General features: G+C 43.8%; 2 protein-coding genes and 1 long non-coding RNA gene across 3 annotated transcripts in view; all 3 read left to right on the top strand.

Moving 5' to 3' along the window:
* Positions 1 to 21,022, top strand: part of LOC137312504 (zinc finger protein 585A-like) — a 62,460-nt gene that overhangs the window by 9,425 nt on the left and 32,013 nt on the right. Inside the window, exon 4 of the mRNA XM_067979044.1 lies at positions 15,971 to 16,146. Coding sequence (XP_067835145.1) covers positions 15,971 to 16,146 — 176 coding nt within the window. The remainder of the gene's footprint in view (positions 1 to 15,970; positions 16,147 to 21,022) is intronic.
* Positions 2,191 to 11,296, top strand: LOC137312443 (uncharacterized). Its single transcript, XR_010960739.1, has 3 exons — positions 2,191 to 2,435; positions 2,799 to 2,889; positions 8,750 to 11,296. It is a non-coding gene; the product is annotated as an uncharacterized lncRNA (long non-coding RNA).
* Positions 14,945 to 15,334, top strand: LOC137312442 (histone H2A.J). The gene has a single exon (XM_067978998.1). It carries the CDS (start codon positions 14,945 to 14,947, stop codon positions 15,332 to 15,334), a length of 390 nt encoding a protein of 129 aa, XP_067835099.1.

Consider the following 21,022-nt stretch of genomic DNA (forward strand, 5'->3'; position numbering starts at 1 on the left):
CTTTTTAACAGATATTTTGTGGGCCAAGGAGGAGCAGGAGAGCTTTCCCTTGGCCTGCTGCGGCCGTGTGAAATCTCCCGCCCCCTGATCGTCTCAGAAATGTATCAGCAGGTTTCCTTATAGATCTCTGTAACCAGGCCCAGCCTGATGTCCCATTAAACTCCCTGCAGTGAGCAAACATTGCTGCACAGCAGCTCAGAGAGGAAACGATCTCCGGAACTCCCCACTGGAGTTTGAAATTACATTAATATTTTACAAGTTAGTAACGGTCCGGGTGTTGGTCCATTATTATTCTGTTCTGGTCAAAACAAATGTCCCAATGAACAGGACGCTGTCTGACCCTGACAGCTCACCCTCAGTCCATCCCACAAGACAGTGTGTGTGATGGGAAATAATCATCAACCGAAATGGAGCATTTGATTTTATTCATTACAGGATTAAACATTTAATATTGAAATCATATTATTTCCCGACTAATAACAGCAAACCATTTCATGTTAGAATCACATCTTGTATTATTTCTCAAAAAGCATTTGTTGGATAAAATATAATTCCTGTCTGTTATTTCCAAATTTATTTGAAGTATTGGATTGATATCAGTTACTTCAGTGAACTCATTGGTGTCAATGGATAGTAAAATCAGGCGTAGTGAACAATGGGGGCCCGATCCGCTATCGCCGACTTACTCCACCGCCAAAGCGGAAAATCCACTCTCTTAATTAGCAGTTTACAAAATTCTTATTCCAGCTGATTTGTAGAATCTCATGTGTTGGGGTTTGAATTGTGAAGCGGATTTTCTCCGCCAGTTTTACCGTCTCACAGAGACTCTCACCCTGAATCTGTGAAAAGGTTATGACCATGAACTGGGACTGGAGCCGAACACATCCCCAGTTACGGTGTGGCCTGGACACCCCATTCTCTCTGTTTTATATCAGACAGTATTCCACCTTCAAAATCAGCACTCGAGAGAGAAAGCGAGACACACACCGTCAGTCTTACACTTCCTATCAGTATGTTCATATCACGCTCAATAGCAGTATCCAAACTTCATATACAGCACCAGAGAGTGAGAGAGAAAGGGAGACAGATACGGTGACAGAGCGAGCGGAGAGGCACAGTGCAACAGTATCAGTTCCAGACTGTCTTGTAAAGTTGCGTTTTATCCAGAAATTCCCGTTGTAGAGACAGAAGATGTAGTCTTATCTCTCACTGATATACCAGAGACGGACACACCATTAATCCCACACTCAGGGACAGTGCAGAGAGTGACAAAAACAATGTGGGCCGAATTTAACCCTCTCTTGCCTGTTGTACTGCATTCGGTTTTGCAGATCAGGGCCGTTCGCTATTACTCTCAGTGACCGAGAGTTTCAATCTGATTATATTAATATGGGACTGTTGCTGTCAGATATTAATCCTACACGCTCCCAGCAAATACACGGACTCCGAATTTCATCCCATTTTTCTCCAGGATTGGTTTGAGAAATCCTGCATCCAGTTTCGGAGTCACACGTTAATTAATGGTAAATGGGGCTAAGAATGAACAGAATCCTTTGGCTCATTTCAAAACGTCCCACTTTATCTATGAAAGACTATTTACCATCAAAAGATACCGAGAGAAACAGCAGGGATGGAAACATCTAGTTTAATAGTTAGAGATTGTAAAGTCAGTCTGGATTCCAGCGTTAGGCACTGGTGGAATCCCATCTGTTTCCCATTCTGGTGCCTGTTCCTGCACTGCCTGTGGACCCCATTCCCTCTGACCTTTCCCCCAGACCCACTTCCTTTGCTCAGACTCTGAAAAATTCCAATTGGGGAAAGTTTCCATCGATTTTTGTATTGGGAATTAAAGCAGATATCTGCGCATGCGTGAATCAGCCCCGCCCCCCGCGCTGCTTGTTGGTGAGTGGAAGAGCGCATGCGCGATCCCCTCCCCCTCCTCGGCCGATTGGGGCCATTCCCTCAGTGAGCGGAAGAAGATGGTTTAAAACAGCCGAGAATGGAGAGATCACGGCCCCCGGGGGAAGGGAGCAAAGATCAGCCTCGTTACAGCAGCTCATCGCTTCGGGATCGTGTCCGCAGATGGGCTCAGAGATCGGCATTGAATCCGGGGGAAGGTCAGGGGGAGTCCGGGGGCTTTTCGTAAGAGGCGGAGTGGATCAGGAACTGGTCCCGGAACATGGAGTGAGAGGGGGAAGGGAGAGGTCATTCTCGGGCTGTGTGTGTACCGGGTGTGTCCAGGGGAAGGGAGAGAGAATGGGAAGAAACTGCTATTTAAAATCATTGCTGCTTTCTCTCCCCAAACCAGTAGTGAATGTTCCTGGTTTAGTTCCAGTCTCACCCTGTTTATTGTTATTGGATAGTGAATTGTGGAAACAGAGACGGACAGTAATGATGTGTGGACTTATACAAAGAGCAACTATTGAAGGCACCAGGTGAGAAGTGTGAAGGACACAATTTAAACAACTGCTGTTATATTTCTGTTGAACGGTTATTCTCCTGGGAGAGGGAATTAGAAACCTGACCTGTACAAAGTCCCCACCCCATCGGGTAGTCCCATTCATGGATCAGTGCGGGGGTTGGGTTGAGTCTGGATGTCACTAAATTGTTGTAAAACAGCCCAACACACCTGGTGTGCAGAAGCTGAGTGCTGCAGTACTGCAGTGGAGTCAGACACTGACACTCTTTGTATCGCTGATTTACATAATTATCATTAACAGAGCTATTAAACTTATCACTTTTGTATTTTCTACCTCACTGGTTCTGGAGTTACAACAGTTACTTTTTTCTTCTGACAGAAAAATACTTGAAGGGCCAAGAATAAATGTGATGCTTCCTCCATCCTAGGCACAAGGAACAGTGCAGCCAGCTCCTCCTCACACACAGTAGGTACGTTATCATTCACAGAGACACAGACAGGTCATCAGTTCCACAGTCTCAGACAGCAGAAGCAGTCAGTCCCAAACTGATCCCAATATCCGGAGGCACATTTTCAATCCAACACGGAAACAGAGCAGGTGAGGCAGACGCTGTTTCCATTTCCCCCTAACTCAGTACCACTGACAGGTTATTACAAAAATCCCAGTCCAAAGTCTCGCTTTAAGATTGTCAATCCCACAGTAGGTTAACAGTAGCTACGAATTAAATACCAGATAGTAATCACACATGGTGCCCGATTGAAAGGTACGGAATGAATTGCAATAATGTAACCCGAGATTCAAATTGAATACTTGACCAGAACTCTCACACACATGTGAGTTTAATACATGTCGTATCCATTCGAATAGTGTAGCATGAGATACAAATTGCATACAGGTCCAAAACTCTCATACAGTGTGAGATTGAGAAATGCTGTGACAGCGTAACATGAGAAACAAATTAGATATCAGTTTCTAATACACTCATGGTATGAGATTGAAAGATACAGTATCAATTCTATTATTGCAGACTGAGATACACATTACACAGCAGTCCAAAAATGTCATCATATCAGTTTGAAAGATACATTATCATTCAAATTTGTGTTCAGAGATACAGATTTAATCATAGTCCAAAAAGCACACAAATTATCTGATTAAAAACCTCCAGCATCTTATCCGAAAGTGCATCCATATTTACAAATTAAATAATGAGAAAAACTATTTAAACATTAAGATATTAAAGCTAAATTATTGAACGCTATAATATAAACAGAGAGAATAATTTTACAGACACAGAATGAATCTCACACTCGCATACCGTACCAGAGACTGAGACACGCAGAAGGAATCTCAAACTCACATACAATACCAGAGACTGACAGATACAAAAAGTGAATCCCACACTCACACACAGCACCAGAGACTGACAGGTAAAGTATGAATCCCACACTCACACAAGCTACCTGAGACTGAGATACAGAAAGAATCCCAAACTAACCTACAGTATGAGAAACTGCAGATGTGGAAATAATACAACACACACACACAGCACTAGAGAAGGTATATACAGACAGAAACCCACACACAGTACCAGAGAAGGTATATACAGAGTGAATCCCACACACAGTACTGGAGAAGGTATATACAGAGTGAATCCCACACACAGTTCTAGTGAAGGTATATACAGAGTGAATCCCACACACAGTAATAGAGAAGGTATATACAGAATGAATCCCACACACAGCACAAGAGAAGGTATATACAGAATGAATCCCACACACAGTACTGGAGAAGGTATATACAGAGTGAATCCAACACACAGTACTGGAGAAGGTATATACAGAGTGAATCCCACACACAGTTCTCGTGAAGGTATATACAGAGTGAATCCCACACACAGTAATAGAGAAGGTATATACAGAGTTAATGCCACACACAGTAATAGAGAAGGTATATACAGAATGAATGCCACACACAGTACCAGAGAAGGTATATACAGAGTGAATCCCACACACAGTACCAGAGAAGGTATATGCAGAGTGAATCCCACACACAGTACCAGATAAGGTATAGACAGAGTGAATCCCACACACAGTACCAGAGAAGGTATATACAGAGTGAATCCTGCACACAGTACCAGAGAAGGTATATACAGTATAATTTCCACACACAGTACCAGAGAAGGTATATACAGACTGAATGCCACACACAGTACCAGAGAAGGTATATACAGAGTGAATCCCACACACAGTACTAGAGAAGTTATATACAGAGTGAATCCCACACACATTACTAGAGAAGGTATATACAGAGTGAATCCCACACACAGTACTAGAGAAGGTATATACAGAGTGAATCCCACACACAGTACTAGAGAAGGTATATACAGAGTGAATCCCACACACAGTACCAGAGAAGGTATATACAGAATGAATCCCGCACTCACATAGAGTACCAGAGTGTGACAGATACAGAATCTATCCCACAATCACACACAGTACCAGAGACTGAGAGATCCCAAATGAATCTCACAGTCACCTACATTAGTACAGGCTGATTTAAACTTAACATACCAGACCAAATATCTCATAATGTCAGATTGAAAGATACATTATCAATTCCATTGGTGCAGACTGATCTACACATTACATATCACTACAAAAAAACTGACACAGATTCAGACTGAAATATACAGTATTCCATTCACACAGACTGAGCTACACATTATATACAAGTTCAAAAATATCACCATATCAGTTTGGAAGACACACCAAATCACAATTGTGTTTCCATAGATACAGATTTAATAGAATTCCAAAAAGTGCCCACATTCTCTGATTATAACCTGCAACATTACATTTTGAAGTGTATCAGTATCTACCAATAAAAGACTGGGGAACATATTCATACATTAAGGTATTAAAGTACAGTTTTGAATGCCGTACAATAAACGGTGATACAATTTACTTAAATATAATGAATGAATCTCACACTCAGATACAGTGCCAGAGACTGACATGTACAATGAATCCCATGCTCACACAATGTACCAGTGACTGGCAGATCCAGAGTGAATGCCGCACTCACACACTGTGGCACAGACTGACAGATACAGAATTTATATCACTCACATACTGTATCAGAAATTAAGAGGTATGGAATGAATATCTCACTCACTTACAGCACCAGATACAAACAGAAACAGAATGAATCACTCATACACGCGCGCGCGCGCGCGCACACACACACACACACACACACACACACACACAACCAGAGACTGATAGGAACACAATTAATCCCACACTCACACACAGTACCAGTGATTGAGAGATACAGAATGAATCCCACACTCGCACACAGTACCAGAGACTGACAGATACAGAATGAATCCCACACTCAAACACAGAACCAGAGACTGACAGATACAGAATGAACCCCACACCCACACACAGTACCAGAGATTGATAGATACAGACTGAATCCCACACTCACACACAGAACCAGAGAATGACAGATACAGGATGAATCCCACACTCACACACAATACCAGGGACTGAGAGATAAAGAATTAATCACACACTCACACACAGTACCACCGATTGACAGATACGGAATTAATCTCACAGTCATGTTACTGCAAACTGAGTTACACATCAGATACCAGTCCAAAAACCTCATAGTGTCTGATTGAAAGATGCAGTATCACTTCCATTCGTGCAGACTGAGCTACATTTTATATACATTGCAAAATACTCATACAGTATTGTACTGAAACATAAAGTATCAATACCATTGGTACAGACTGAGCTACACGTTACACACAAGTCCAAAAACCTCATAAATGATCAGACTGGAAGATGTAGTTTCAATTCTATTATCACAGACTGAGACACAGATTACATGGCAGTCCAACATTCTCATAAATTATGACTGGAAGATACAGTATCAATTCTATTAGCACAGACTGAACTACACATTACATATCAGTCCGAAAATCTCATACAATATTAGGCTGAAAGATACAGTATCAATTTCATTAGTGCAGACTGAACCACACATGATATAGCAGTCCAAGAATCTCAAAGAGTAACAGACTCAAAGATACAATATCAATTCCATTAGCACAGACTGAGGTACATGTGACACACCAGTCCAAAAATCTCATAGAATATCACATTGAAAGATTCAGTATCACTTCCATTAGTGCAGACTGAGCTACATCTCACATTCCAGGCCAAAATCTCATACAGTATCAGACTGATAGAGACAGTATCCACTCCTTTAGTGCAGGATGAGCTACATATTGCATACCAGTTCAAAAATCTCATACAGTGTTCGACTCAGATACAGAATTAATTCCATCAGTGCAGACTGAGCTGCACACTACATACCAGTCCAATAATTTCACTGTGAACAGATTGAAAGGTACATTATCATTCACAATAGAGTTCAGAGATTAAGATGTGATCCCACTCCAAAACTCACACACGTTGTTTGATTGAAGAAAATTAATATTTACAGATTAAATACACGATGAAGAACTATATCATTTAAAGTGTTAAAGATACAGTTTCAAATACAATGCTGTAAACTGAAATAAGAATACAGAATGAATCCAGACTTGCACATTGTCTCAGAGACTGAATTACAGAATGAATCCCAAACTGAGATAAAGCAGCACAGAATGGCAGATACAGAATGTATCCCACACTCAGATACAACACCAGAGATTGACAGATACAGAATGTATCCCACACTCAGATACAACACCAGAGATTGACAGATACAGAATGTATCCCACACTCAGATACAACACCAGAGATTGACAGTTGCAGAGTTAATTCCACACTCAAACATAGTACCAGAGACTGACTGATACAGAATGAACCCATCACTTATATGCAGTACCTGAAACTGACAGATGCAGAATATACCCCATGCTCACACTCAAAAACAGAGTCTGACAGATACAGAATGAATCCCAACGTACCAGAGACTGACAGATACAGAATGAACCCATCACTTATATATAGTACCTGAAACTGACAGATGCAGAATATACCCCATGCTCACACTCAATAACAGAGTCTGACAGATGCAGAATAAATCCCACCAGACACAGTACCAGAGACTGACCTCTACTGGACGTAAGAGAGAACTGTAAAAGAGCGGAACCAATTCACATTTCCTGTCGTGGTTCCAGAAACAGGACAATGTGCAATGTGAGGAAAGTTTCTGTCTGTAACTTTTATTCTCGTATTTTTGCACATTTTGATAGTGAAAAATGAAGTCAATTGATTCATAATAATTTTTTTGTTTTACTCATTCGATAGTTGTGAATTTGCCCCATTATTTTTCACTTACATTGCGCAGTATTTCTCTCTAATTTCTCAGGATGATTTACATTGCTCCTCTGTCCCTTTTAGACTCTTAATTTCCAAGCAGTATGTGGCCTCCTTAATCCCCCTGGCAAAATGCACCAGCTCACACCTTTCTATATTGAAATTCAATGGCCATTTACACGGCCGTTCTGCAAGCTGATTTTGTCGTAGTCTTCCTCGATATAGACAATATACCCGAAATTAATTACAAGAATTTAAAACAGCGTTGCAAGTAGTGTTTGGTCCAACAGCTCGTCTCCATTCCCAGTTTTTCGAAATCCCACTCGTGCAATATAATGTGAAGAATGAGTTGATCTTCTGTCCCTCTCTCATCTGCAAACTTCAATGATCCGGGATTTGGGGGGACATCTACTGGCCGGAAGCAGAACTGCAACAGTTCGGAACAAATTGCTGAAACCAGACAATGTGCAGTGTGAGCGTGTTTGTGATTGGTGCCAGGTACTAAATCTCATTTTTTTCTACCTGCCCTGTTTGTGATTGAACAGTAAACAGAGCCGGACAGTAAGGATGTGGGGAGTTATACAAAGAGCATCTATTGCAGGCATCATTTGTGAAATATGAAGGACACATTTTAAACAGCGGCTCTGTGGTTTTGGTTGAACTGTTAGCCCCATCGGAGAGGGGATTAGAAGCCTGACCTGAACAAAGGTCCCCGCCCCATCGGGTCGTCCCATTAATGGATCAGCGAAGGTGTTGGCTTGTGTCTGGATATCACTAAATTGTTGTAAAACAGCCCAACACACCTGGTGTACAGAAGCTGAGTGCTGCAGTACTGCAGTGGAGTCAGACACTGACACTGTTTGTATCACTGGTTTTCATTTGTGGATATTACAATGATTATTAACAGAGAGATTCAATTGATCACTTTTGTATTTTCTACCTCACCTGTTCTTGAGTTACAAGAGATAATTTTTCTTCCTACAGGCAAATACTTGAAGGACCCAGAATCAGTGTGATGTTTCCTCCGCAAGGAACAGTGCAGCCAGCTCCTTCTCACACACAGTATGTACATTATCACTCAGAGCACAGAGATACAGACAAGTCATCAGTTCCACAGTCTCACACAGCAGAAATAGTCAATCCCACACTGATCCCAATCCAACAGTCAAACAGAGCAGGAGATACAGATGGAATTTCCATTTCTAAACAACTCAGTACCGCTGACCGGCAGATAAATAATTCCCAGTCCAAAATCACACCCAGTATCAGATTGAAAGGCACTGTGTTAATCTCACATTAGTTCAGCCTTAGCTACAAATTAAATACCAGTTAGAACTGACACATGGGACCGATTGATAGATACAGAATGAATCACAATAGTGTACCCCGAGATTCAAATTAAATACCAGCCCACAATTCACACACATTATGAGTTTAAAGATGCAGTATTCATGCCAATAGTGTACACTGAGATACAAATTAGATACCAGTTCAGATGTTACCCATATTTGACTCACATATATGTCCACAAACTTCATAGTGTCAGAATGAAATGTACAGTGTCAATTCCTTTACTGCAGACTGAGGTACACATTAGATACCAGTCCAAAATTCTCATACAGTAACAGATTGAAAGATGCAATATCAATTCCATTAATACAGATTGAGCTGCTCATTATATACCAGTGCAAAATTCACATGCAGTATCGTACTGAAATATACAGTTTCAATTCCTTTACTGCAGACTGAGGTACACAGTAGATGCCAGTCCAAAAATCACATTCAGTGTCAGACTGAAAGACACAGTTTCGATTTGACTCGTATAGACTGACCCACACTTTACATGCCAGTATACAAATCTCACACAGTATCAGACTGAAAGATACAGTATCCATCCCATTAGTGCAGACTGAGTGACACATCATATACTGGTCTAAAAATCTCAGTGACAGGTTGAAAGATACAGTATTAATTCCAACAGTGCAGATTGAGCAACACATATATATATATGGTCCAAAATTCGAATACAGTATCGTAATGAAAGATACAGTATCAATTTCATTACTGCAGACTGAGGTACACATTTGTTACCAGTCCAAAATTCTCTTACAGTATCAGATTGAAAGATGCATTATCAATTCCATTAGTGCAGACTGAGCTACACATTACATACAGTCCAAAAATCACATTCAGGGTCATGCTGAAAGATACAGTATCAATCCCAGTATTGCAGACTGAGCCACACCTTACAAACCAATCTAAATATATTACACGGTATTAGACTGAAAGGCACAGTACGAATTCCATTAGTACAGACCCAGCTACATATTGTATGCAGTCCAAAATTCGTATATACATGTTATCATATTGAAACATACAGTCTGAATCCTATTAGTGTAGACGAAGCTGCACATTGCAAACGATTCCAATAATTACTTCAAACTCATGCTGAAAGGTATGGCATCAATTCCATTATTGCGGACTGAGTTATTCCTGACATACCAGTCCAAATATAGCACAAAGTGTCAGCCTGAAAGATAAAGTATCAATTCCATTAGCGCAGACTGAGCTACACAATAAGTACCAGACCAATAATTTCACGGTAAAATATTGAAATATACATTATCATTTACAATAGTCTTTCAAGAGATTAAGATGTAATCCTACACCAAACCTCACACATTGTTTGATTGAAACAAAATACAGAAGTGTATCCATATTTAAAAAATAATGCTAGACAAAGGACCGTGCAAACATTAATGAATTAAAGATACAGTTTCAAGTAACATGCTGTATCCTGAAATAAGAATACAGAACGAATCCAGACTTGCACTTTGTCCCAGAGACTGAGTTACAGAATGAATCCCACACTGAGATAAAATTCCAGAGACTTCCAGTCACAGAATGAATCCCACACTCACAGGTGGCTCCAGAGACTGACAGATACAGAATGAATCCCACACTCACACACAGTACCGGAGACTGACAGATACAGAATGAATCCCACACTCACAGGCAGCACCAGAGACTGACAGATACAGAATGAATCCCACACTCACACACAGTACCAGAGACTGACAAATTCAGTGTTAATCCCACACTCACTCAAAGTACCAGAGACTGACAGGTTCAGAATGAATCCCACACTCACACAAAGTACCAGAGACTGACAGATACAGAATGAATCCCACACTCACACAAAGTACCAGAGACTGACAAATTCAGAATGAATCCCACACTCACATACAGTACCAGAGAATGACAGATAGATAATTAATCTCACACTCACAGACAGTACTGGAGGCTGACAGATACAGAATGAATATACAGTCTGACATCGACTGGCCGTAAGCGAGAACTCTAACAGAGTGGAACAAATTCACATTGTCTGTCGTTACAGAAACAGGACAAAGTGCAATGTGAGGAAATAGTTTCTCTCTGTAACTTCTACTCTGTTATTTTTTAATATTTTGACAGTGAAAAATTAAGACAACTGACTCATAATAAAGTTTTTGTTTTGTTGATTCAAAAGTTGTGAATTTGCCCCATTATATTTCACTGTACATTGCGCAATATTTCTGTCTGATTTCTCAGGACATGAATTAGATTAATTCAAATAAATCGAACTAAAACACAAATAAAAACTGAGCACAAAGCTGGAAGTTTTAATGGCGACCGTCAAAAGTGAAAGGGATGAAATAGAGAGAAAAAAATACCAAAAATGCTGGAAAGACTCAGCAGGTCCGGCAGCATATGTGGAGAAGGGAAGCTCGGGTTAACGGTTCAGGACTATGACCCTTCAATAGATCAGAAAGGTTAATCCGACATAATTTAAATAAGGGACGGGAATCAGCAGAGAGAAAAAACTTCAGAAAATCTATTAATTTCACTGAATCCGGGCAATTGTTTCCCGTATCCACTGTACAGATCAGTGTAAATAATAATACAAAGGGAAAGAGTTAAATTCAAAGTTATGGGGGAAAGAAATGACCTTTCAAAGTATTTTTTTAAATATAAATAAGACCCGTTTGTGTTTTCGAAACACTATCTCTCTGAACATCATCAAATTCGGTTCCAGTCTTGGTGATTCTGAATTCAGCGTGCTGGGATTCAAACCTGTTGGAATGAATTGTTTGGAAGGCAGCTCTGCTCACCATTATAGCGCCTTATTTCACGAGGAGGGAAAAATCGAGTGTTTCTGTGGAGTTTGGGTTTGGGGTTTCTGGTACTTTAATCATAGACAATAAATAGTTTCCAAACATCCGCCCCTGAACAGACACAAAAAGCTGGTGGAATTTCTCATTCATAGATATTAAATAAGAGGATGGCAAAAGCGAATAGGAAGAGGTTTGGAAGAAGTCACAAAAACAATTAGGGAAGCAAACAGGAACAACGAAATCAAATTATCAAGGAATATAAAAAGAAATAGTAAATTATTCCACAGACACAAAAATAACAAAAGGAAAACCAGAATAGTTTGAGTGCCACTAAGGGATGCACAAGATAAACTCACAGGTAATGTCAGCGAAATGGCAGAAATATTGAATTGTTACTTTGCCTCAGTATTTACCAGGGAGATTAACAGGGTAAATATGATATAGAGGAAGAGGTCAATAAAGATATCAAGACATTTAAGTTAGAAAGGGTGGTTAAACTGGTCCAGATGTATTGCATCCGCACATATTAAATGAAGCAAGGGAAGAGATAGCAGAGGCACTGTTACATGTATAGAAAAAAAATCATCACAAAAACGAATAGTGCCAAAGGGCAGGATGATAGTTAATGTGATTCATATATTTTGAAACAGGAGATAGAACAAGTCCAGGGAACTATAGGCCAGTTAACGAAAGGTCGGTGGTAGGAATGATCATGGAATCTTTTGCTCAATGAAGCAATCGAAAAACATCTAGAAACCGAAAATATAATAAAGAATAGTCAGCACGGATTTCAGAAAGGGAATGTTTAACAGTTTGACAGAAGGTTTGAAAGTTTAAATTACAGTTGAACATAACTTATCTGCTTTTCAATTCTATTCCTCTAGAAATAAACCCCAGTGCTGTGTTTGCTTTCTGTGGCCTCATCAACCTGTGTTGCTACTTTTAATGATTTGTCAATCTGTACCCCGAAATCCCTTCGCTCTTCTACCACATTTAGACTCTTACTTTCCAAGCAGTATAAGGCCTCCTTATTCCCCCGAGCAAAATGCACCATCTCACACCTTTCTATATTGAAATTCAATGGCCATTTACACCGCCTTTCATCAAGCTCATGAAAGTCTTCTTGTATTTTGTTGGATTCTTCGTCAGTATAGACTATACACCCTAAATTAATTACAAGAATTTAATACAGCATGCAACCAACATTTGGTCCAACCAAATGTTTCCAATTCCCAGTTTTTCTAAATCCCACTCGTGCAACATAATGTGAAGAATGAGTTTATCTTCTGTCCCTCTCTCACCTGCAAACTTCAATGTCCCGGGGTTTGGGGACATCTACTGGCCGGAAGCAGAACTGCAACAGTTCGGAACAAATTGCTCAAACCGGACAATGTGCAGTGTGAGCGTGTTTGTGATTGCTGCCAGGTATTCAATCTGATTGGTTTCTTCAGATATCCAATCAGAGAGTGAATGGAAAAGGTGACGTTGTATCACTCCGAATGACCCAATCACAATCATTGCCTTCCTCCATCCCTCATTAGCATAGGGCTGTGGGGCTGCCTATTTAATCCGAGTTCGGAGCGGAATTGGGTCATTCCTGGGTCTGAAATTGAGTTTGAAAATGCCTGAGGACAAGAAAGCAGCTCCCAAGAAGGGCGCCAAGAAAACCTTGAGTAAAGCACCAGCCAAGGGCGGCAAGAAGCGGAGAAAGTCGAGGAAGGAGAGTTACTCCATCTACGTCTACAAAGTGATGAAGCAGGTTCACCCCGACACCGGCATCTCCTCCAAGGCCATGAGCATCATGAACTCCTTTGTGAACGATATTTTCGAGCGCATCGCGGGTGAGGCTTCCCGCCTGGCCCATTACAACAAGCGGGCGACCATCAGCTCCCGGGAGATCCAGACCGCCGTGCGCCTGCTGCTGCCCGGGGAACTGGCCAAACACGCCGTATCGGAAGGGACGAAGGCGGTGACCAAGTACACCAGCTCCAAGTAAAACTCCACAAAGCAACTGAAAAAAATGAACACAAAGGCTCTTTTAAGAGCCACCCACAGTCTCTCTGAAGACGCTGTAACGACCCCTCTGTGTAGAATCATTTTACTGTAGAATGTTTGATACTAACTGTTTTTCTCTAACTCTTGTGCTTTTCTAATTTCTCTTGAAATCTAGTAGATTCTCATCATCACTGCCGGTTATAATCTGTGTGTTGCTTTTTTATTTAGTTCCAATAACCAAAAACGTGTCACTGATCCTCTCGTTCTCGTTCATATTCCGACCCTTCCCCCGCTACTGCCCATTAAGAGCCGTTTTAAGGGGGTGGTTTAGACTTCAGTCATTTTTTTCTCATTTTCACGTTTGTTTGTTCATTATTCGGGAATATCACTTTCAGAACCGCAATCCTTTGTAAAGCAACAGCCTTGAAAGAGACTTCACACCGAGTACAGAATAGTCTAAAGGATCTGTTACTGTTCGACTCCTTGCACCAGGAGTCCCGGCTCCGGTTTCGATCGCGATGCAGCTCCTGCGAACAGGGATCAATCCACAATCTGTCGTTTGTTCCTTTCACAAAGATCGAGCTGGAATCTGTCTCGTTACAAAATGGGTCTTTATTCCCGCCCGATTGAACATGAACGGTTAATGAAGCCGGATTTTAACCGGAATGTATAAGGTTCTGGAAGTTGTGACGGAAAATGTGGAACAACAGAGTAAAAGGAGAGAGATATTTAAATTTTTGTCTTTCGCGACATTATTTACTAAATCCGATTCTTGTGTTACAGAAATATTGGCGGGCTTTTCAAATTTCAAAAAAACGGTTCAGTTCGGTATTTTCCGTCCCATTCTCATTCGGCTATTGATTGGTGAATAAACAGCTCTCTGATTGGGCTGTTCGTTGAACCAATGAGATTGAGAACAGATTGACCAATCACAATTGCCCCCACTGCACTCCTCCAGAAGGTATAAGAAGGGCGAGTGCGGGAGGATTTCTTCATTCTTTGTGAAAGTGTTTGTGAGATTGTGGAAATGTCTGGAAGAGGAAAAACCGGCGGTAAAGCTCGGGCCAAGGCCAAGTCTCGCTCATCCCGGGCCGGACTGCAGTTCCCTGTGGGCCGTGTTCACAGGCTCCTGCGAAAGGGGAATTACGCTGAACGTGTGGGTGCCGGAGCCCCGGTCTATCTGGCTGCTGTGCTCGAGTATCTGACGGCTGAAATCCTCGAGCTGGCCGGCAACGCGGCCCGCGACAATAAGAAAACCCGCATCATCCCCAGACACCTGCAGCTGGCCATCCGCAACGACGAGGAGCTCAACAAGCTGCTGGGACGGGTGACCATCGCTCAGGGCGGGGTGCTGCCTAATATCCAGGCCGTGCTGCTGCCGAAGAAAACCAGCAGTGTGAGCACCAAGAGCAAGTAAAGCGATCAAGATTTAACCTGATAACCCAAAGGCTCTTTTCAGAGCCACCCACGGTATCTATGAAAGGGCTGGTCACTGTCTGTGGGATCAGGTATTAACTTCAAAAGGACTTGATTCCGATTCGAGAAACTAACAATAACTTGTTATGCACAAATCATCCATATCGGTCTGTTGCAGTACTCGCTTCCGGACCGCAGATGTCGCCAACCTCCAATCGATTATAATTTGCAGTTTGTCTGGTGAATGAGACAAAATACCAGAACCGTTAGAATTGCCAACTCGGGCGGGTGGGATACAGAAATACCAGGGACGCTTAATAATATTTACCGTCCCATCCTCGGACAACACTGGCTCAGTCTGTGTTATTTTACCCAGATTTGTACAACGGATGCTGACTGATGTGCTGTTATTGTATCAGCGATTACTGAATTAAGAATGTGAGTGAAATTTGTGTTTGGATGTGAGTGAGGTGTTTATTCTGTCCCTGTCCGTCTTATATCTGCTCCCTCCCCTTTTTACGTTTCCCATTTAAGCAAATTTCTCACGACCCTGCCATTTCAACCCAGGAGATCACAGCTCTTTCCATCGCCGATTTGGTGGCTCTGAAAAGAGCCTTTGTTGAACTTGGTGCTTAAGTCGGGTCGGGTTTAGGCGCGCTCCCCGCGGATGCGGCGGGCCAGCTGGATGTCTTTGGGCATGATGGTGACTCGCTTGGCGTGGATGGCGCACAGGTTGGTGTCCTCAAACAGCCCGACCAGATAAGCCTCGCTGGCCTCCTGCAGGGCCATGACGGCCGAGCTCTGGAAGCGCAGGTCTGTCTTGAAATCCTGAGCGATCTCTCGCACCAGGCGCTGGAAGGGCAGTTTGCGGATCAGCAGCTCGGTGGATTTCTGGTAGCGGCGGATCTCCCTCAGAGCCACAGTGCCGGGTCTGTAGCGATGAGGCTTCTTCACTCCGCCCGTGGCTGGAGCGCTCTTCCTGGCCGCTTTGGTCGCCAACTGTTTGCGAGGAGCTTTCCCGCCGGTCGATTTGCGCGCTGTCTGCTTGGTCCTGGCCATTTTCTGAACAGATCTCAACACAACCTGAGAGACAGAGACTGTGAATACGGAGTGCGCTCTGGGGCCGCCTTTTAAAGCGTCTAAGGGTATCCGCCCCTGGCCTGTGATTGGCTGAGGTTTCACCCCCAGACAAGGAGGGACTGCCCCGGGACTGTGATTGGCAGGTTTGATCCGAGATCTGTCAGTCAGACCAAAACGGCGGGAGGTATTGGGTCCCAATTGGCTGAGCTGAAATTAATCTTCAATTTCAAAAAGCCCGCCAATTTCAGAGCATCAAATAACAGTTTCAAGAAAATTTCATTTCCCTCCAGCAATTTAAGAATCTCTCTCTTTATAATCTCCATTATTTCCATCTCCTCAGCTCAAATCTCAGGCTGTTTCACATTCCGGTTCATTCTCTGATCTGTCTGTAAACGGGCGGGAATAAATTCCCGGTCATTGCTTTCCCTAACGGGACAAAGTCCAGCTTCAATTTCAAAAATCCCGCCAGTTCCGGCCCGGTGAAGCGCTCCTCAAACAGAAACTTCACATCGAACTGATAATTGAATGAGGGCAGGAAATAAACACCGAGCAGAGAGGACACAGCGGGAGAGGGAGTGAGGAGGGATTTTACTCTGAGCGGAGAAGGTAATGTCTGGGGAAAGACTCTGTATCACCGCCTGTTCATTTATACCGTGAAACCGGGAATTCCGCTCCTTCTCTCGGGACGGCCGAGAACCCGGGCCGTTGTTTCTGATCTCCCTGCACCGAGTTTTGGGGAATCTCCCCATACTAATTAAATATCGGAAACTGATTCCCCATCCTGAGATCTTTCCTCTCCCCGTTCCCAGGTCAGTGCTCTCTCTGTGAGGCGGTGGGTGGCTCTTAGAAGAGCCTTTGTTTTGTGTCCGGTTAGAAAGGGTCGAGTTGTTCAGCCGCCGAATCCATAGAGAGTGCGCCCCTGCCGTTTCAGAGCTTACACCACATCCATGGCAGTGACCGTCTTGCGCTTGGCGTGTTCAGTGTAGGTGACCGCGTCCCTGATCACATTCTCCAGGAAAACCTTCAGCACCCCGCGGGTTTCCTCGTAGATCAGACCCGAGATCCGCTTGACACCGCCACGGCGAGCCAGGCGGCGGATGGCTGGTTTGGTGATCCCCTGGATGTTATCACGAAGCACTTTCCGGTGCCGCTTGGCTCCGCCTTTCCCCAGTCCTTTGCCTCCTTTACCTCTGCCAGACATGATGATTCTTCACTCAAATCGCTGCTGAATGAACAGCAAACTGATGTTGGTTCGGTTTTTATGCAGCCTGCCCTGACCTGACTGAAACAGACACAGGGTGAGAGAGGGAGGGGAGGAGACAGAGATAAATATTAAACAGGGAGGGGAAGAGACAGAGTGTGATATTAAACAGGGAGGGGAGGAGACAATCAGAGTGACGGACAGAGCGGAGAGCGGCCTCTGATCTTCCAGTTCCACCTCCAGCTTTCTCCACCCGCCAATTTCAAACCGTTTATCGATAATAGAACCGAAACACAGCGCTCCGCACAAACCCTTACAGACTCGGGCTTCATAGAATCCCGGAGCTTTTCAATAAGCCCCGTTACAATCAATAGTCAGTAATATTCCTGCCTAAATACAGTCCCTTCCATAACAAGACAACCCGCCTCCTTCCATTTCAGTCCCAGACCCGATTCTATCTCCCCGCACATTCCCTCCCAGACGGGTTCAGCAGTTTATAAACACTTTATTCCAGCTGATTTGAAGAATCTCATGTGTTGGGGTGTGAATTGTGATAGCTGCCGATCTCCGCCAGTTTTACCCTGTCACGGACTGTCGCCCTGAATCTGTGAGAAAAAATGAACTGCGACTGGAGCCGAACACACGCCAGTTCCAGTGAGGCCCGGCCCGGACATCCCATTCTCTCTATTTTATTACAGACATTGGGGGTCGGGCGGTGATAGCGAATGTCAGCGAGTCACCAGGACCCTGGGTTTATTTGAAATGATTTCTATCTGAAATCTGAGCCCTGCTCCGGGACAGGAATCATCTGATTCCGGGATCAGCTCTTTTCTGAGAGACGTGGGTGGCTCTGAGAAGAGCCGTTGGGTTCAGATGGTCACAAGTTGCACTTGTTTTTTTTACTTCTTTTTGCCCGCTGCTTTCTTAGGCTTTGCTGACTTCGGCTTGGGCTTGGCCCTCGGTTTTTCCACCTTCTTCGCCTTCGCCTTCACTGGCTTGGGGGTCTTGGGCTTCTTAGCCGCCACTTTCTTCTTAATTGGTGATTTCGCCGCCTTTTTCGTGGTCGATTTCTTGACCGCTGGTTTCTTGGCCGTTAATTTCTTGAGGGCTGTTTTTTTGGCCGCTGGTTTCTTTCCGGGAGATTTCTTGGTCACTTGTTTCTTCACCTTCTTTCCCACTTTTGCCTGGGTTTCCTTCTTAGCGACTCTGAAGGAGCCCGAGGCGCCCGTGCCCTTGATCTGCACCAGGGAGCCTTTTCCCACATTTCTCTTGATACTTAATTTGATCTGGGACCGGTGCTTCTCCACATCCAGGCCTTTGGCAGCCAGAACCTTCTTTATCGCGGCCAGGGATATCCCCTTGCGATCCTTGCAATCCGCCACAATCTTGAGGATCTGTTCGCCCAACGGGGGACCGGTGGACTTGGGTCGGGGAACCGCCTTCTTCTTCTTCGGAGCCTTGGGTGGAGCGGCGGCGGCAGGAGGAGCCGTTTCGGCGGCAGCAGTGTCTGTCATGTCCGGGACTCTGGAGAAAATCTCTCTGACAGTCAGAGCTGGGTCAGAAATGAAACGAGAGGCGGCGGCACAGAGCAACTTAAAGGCACAGAGCGGACGGGGCGGAGACATCCTGCTGTCAGCTCCCGGCCCCTCCAGCCTCTCTGTGTTTCTCTCTCCTCTGAAACTCCCCGATTCCAATTCAAATCGGGCACTCCAGAGTCCCAGACTAGCCCCTTCCTATATCTCACACCGGAATGTTTGCTGTCGAAAAACTTTCACCCGAATTAAAAGCACCAGTTTCGATTTAAACCCGTTTCATTGCTGCACTGATCGCGCTCTCTCACCCGATCGCTGACATGATCTCCGTTTTTCACCTGAAATCTTGAATTGATCTGAAACTTTACCTTAAATTTCCACTTCGGAGCTCGGCAGGGGAGGAGGGCGATCCTTTGACAGGGATTTTTTTAAATTTTACTCAAAAGGGACTCGGAAATCTGGCGATGAGTCCGGCCAAACAAACACAGTGACATTAATCTAACCCATCCGCCCCTTTAACACACTCTCTCTGACACAATGTTCACATCTTCACATTCACAGGACAAACTGTTCGCCAGATTGACAATTCCCGGGACAGGCTTTCCTCCCCGCTCGGCCTGTGCTGCAGATTCTCGGGGGTTAGTTGTCGTTTCCCAGCTCAGTAACTGTTAAACACTCCGAGCCCGGCGCTCCTCAGTGTCTGGTCCCCAGATTCAGGGGCAGGAGCCAATCACAGCTGTGGATGTGATTATCCATATCTGGTTTTACATGATTATATTATTCACACTCAGCAATATGTTTGGTTGAGACGATAATACAAATTCTCCTCTCTGGGCTCCTCCAGTCTCTCTGTCTTTCTCTCCCTCCTCCTAAACTGACTGACAGACAACAGTAACTGGTGTTCTATCCGTCCCATTCTCAACACCCAGAGACGGCCAGTTGCTGAATAAATTCAACATTCATAGGCAGTCCAGTGTCAGGCCGTTACAGGCTGTTTCTCCCCACCTTTCCTTATTGGACTGGAGACTGATAAATGCACCGTCAGACCGGCTCATACATAATAGAAGGGACAGTGACCGTCTCACCAACAGCACCGGAGGTCTGTTCACAGACACAGAATTAGTCTTTACCTTCCAACAGGGTGTTCATATTACGCTCAATAACAATATCCCGCTTTCATGTACAGCGCTGGAGGGAGAGAAATACAGACGGACAGATGAAGAGACAGACAGAGACAGGCACACAGACAAAGTATCATTCTCACACTTCCTCTCAGTGTGTCCGTTTCACACTCAGCAAACAGTATCGCACCTTCGTGTACAGCGCTGGAGAGATACAGACAGGCAGAGTATCAGCCATACGCTTCCCATCAGTCTCTCTGTATCACGCTCAGCAGCAGTATTCCACCTTCATATGTTGTACATAAGAGAGAGAGAAACTGACCTGCAATGTCCCGTTTTCACCCAGTAACAAATTGGAAAATTCTCCATTCCAATTGCCATTCCAAGCTGGAGTGACGGAAGATGCAGTCTCATCTCTCACTGTTATTATTTCAGAGACAGACACATTATTAATCCCACTCTCAGGGACAGTGTCACGCATTTAACCCTCTCTTGCATGTTGTACCCTCTGCAATTTTGCAGCTCAGGGACCTTCTGTATTTCTCTCAGTGACCGAGAGTTTCACTCCGATTGAAATAAACTGGGACTGTAGCCGTCAAATATTAATCCTACACGATCCCAGCAAATACACCGACTCCCACTTTCCTCCCATGTTTCTCCAGGATTGGTTCGAGGAATCCGGACTCCAGATACGGAGTCACAAGTTTCTTTGTCAGTAAAGGGACCAAGAATGAACAGAACCAATTGGCTCATTT

Source organism: Heptranchias perlo, unplaced genomic scaffold (genome assembly GCF_035084215.1).
Source record: "Heptranchias perlo isolate sHepPer1 unplaced genomic scaffold, sHepPer1.hap1 HAP1_SCAFFOLD_43, whole genome shotgun sequence".
Lineage (NCBI taxonomy): Eukaryota > Metazoa > Chordata > Chondrichthyes > Hexanchiformes > Hexanchidae > Heptranchias > Heptranchias perlo.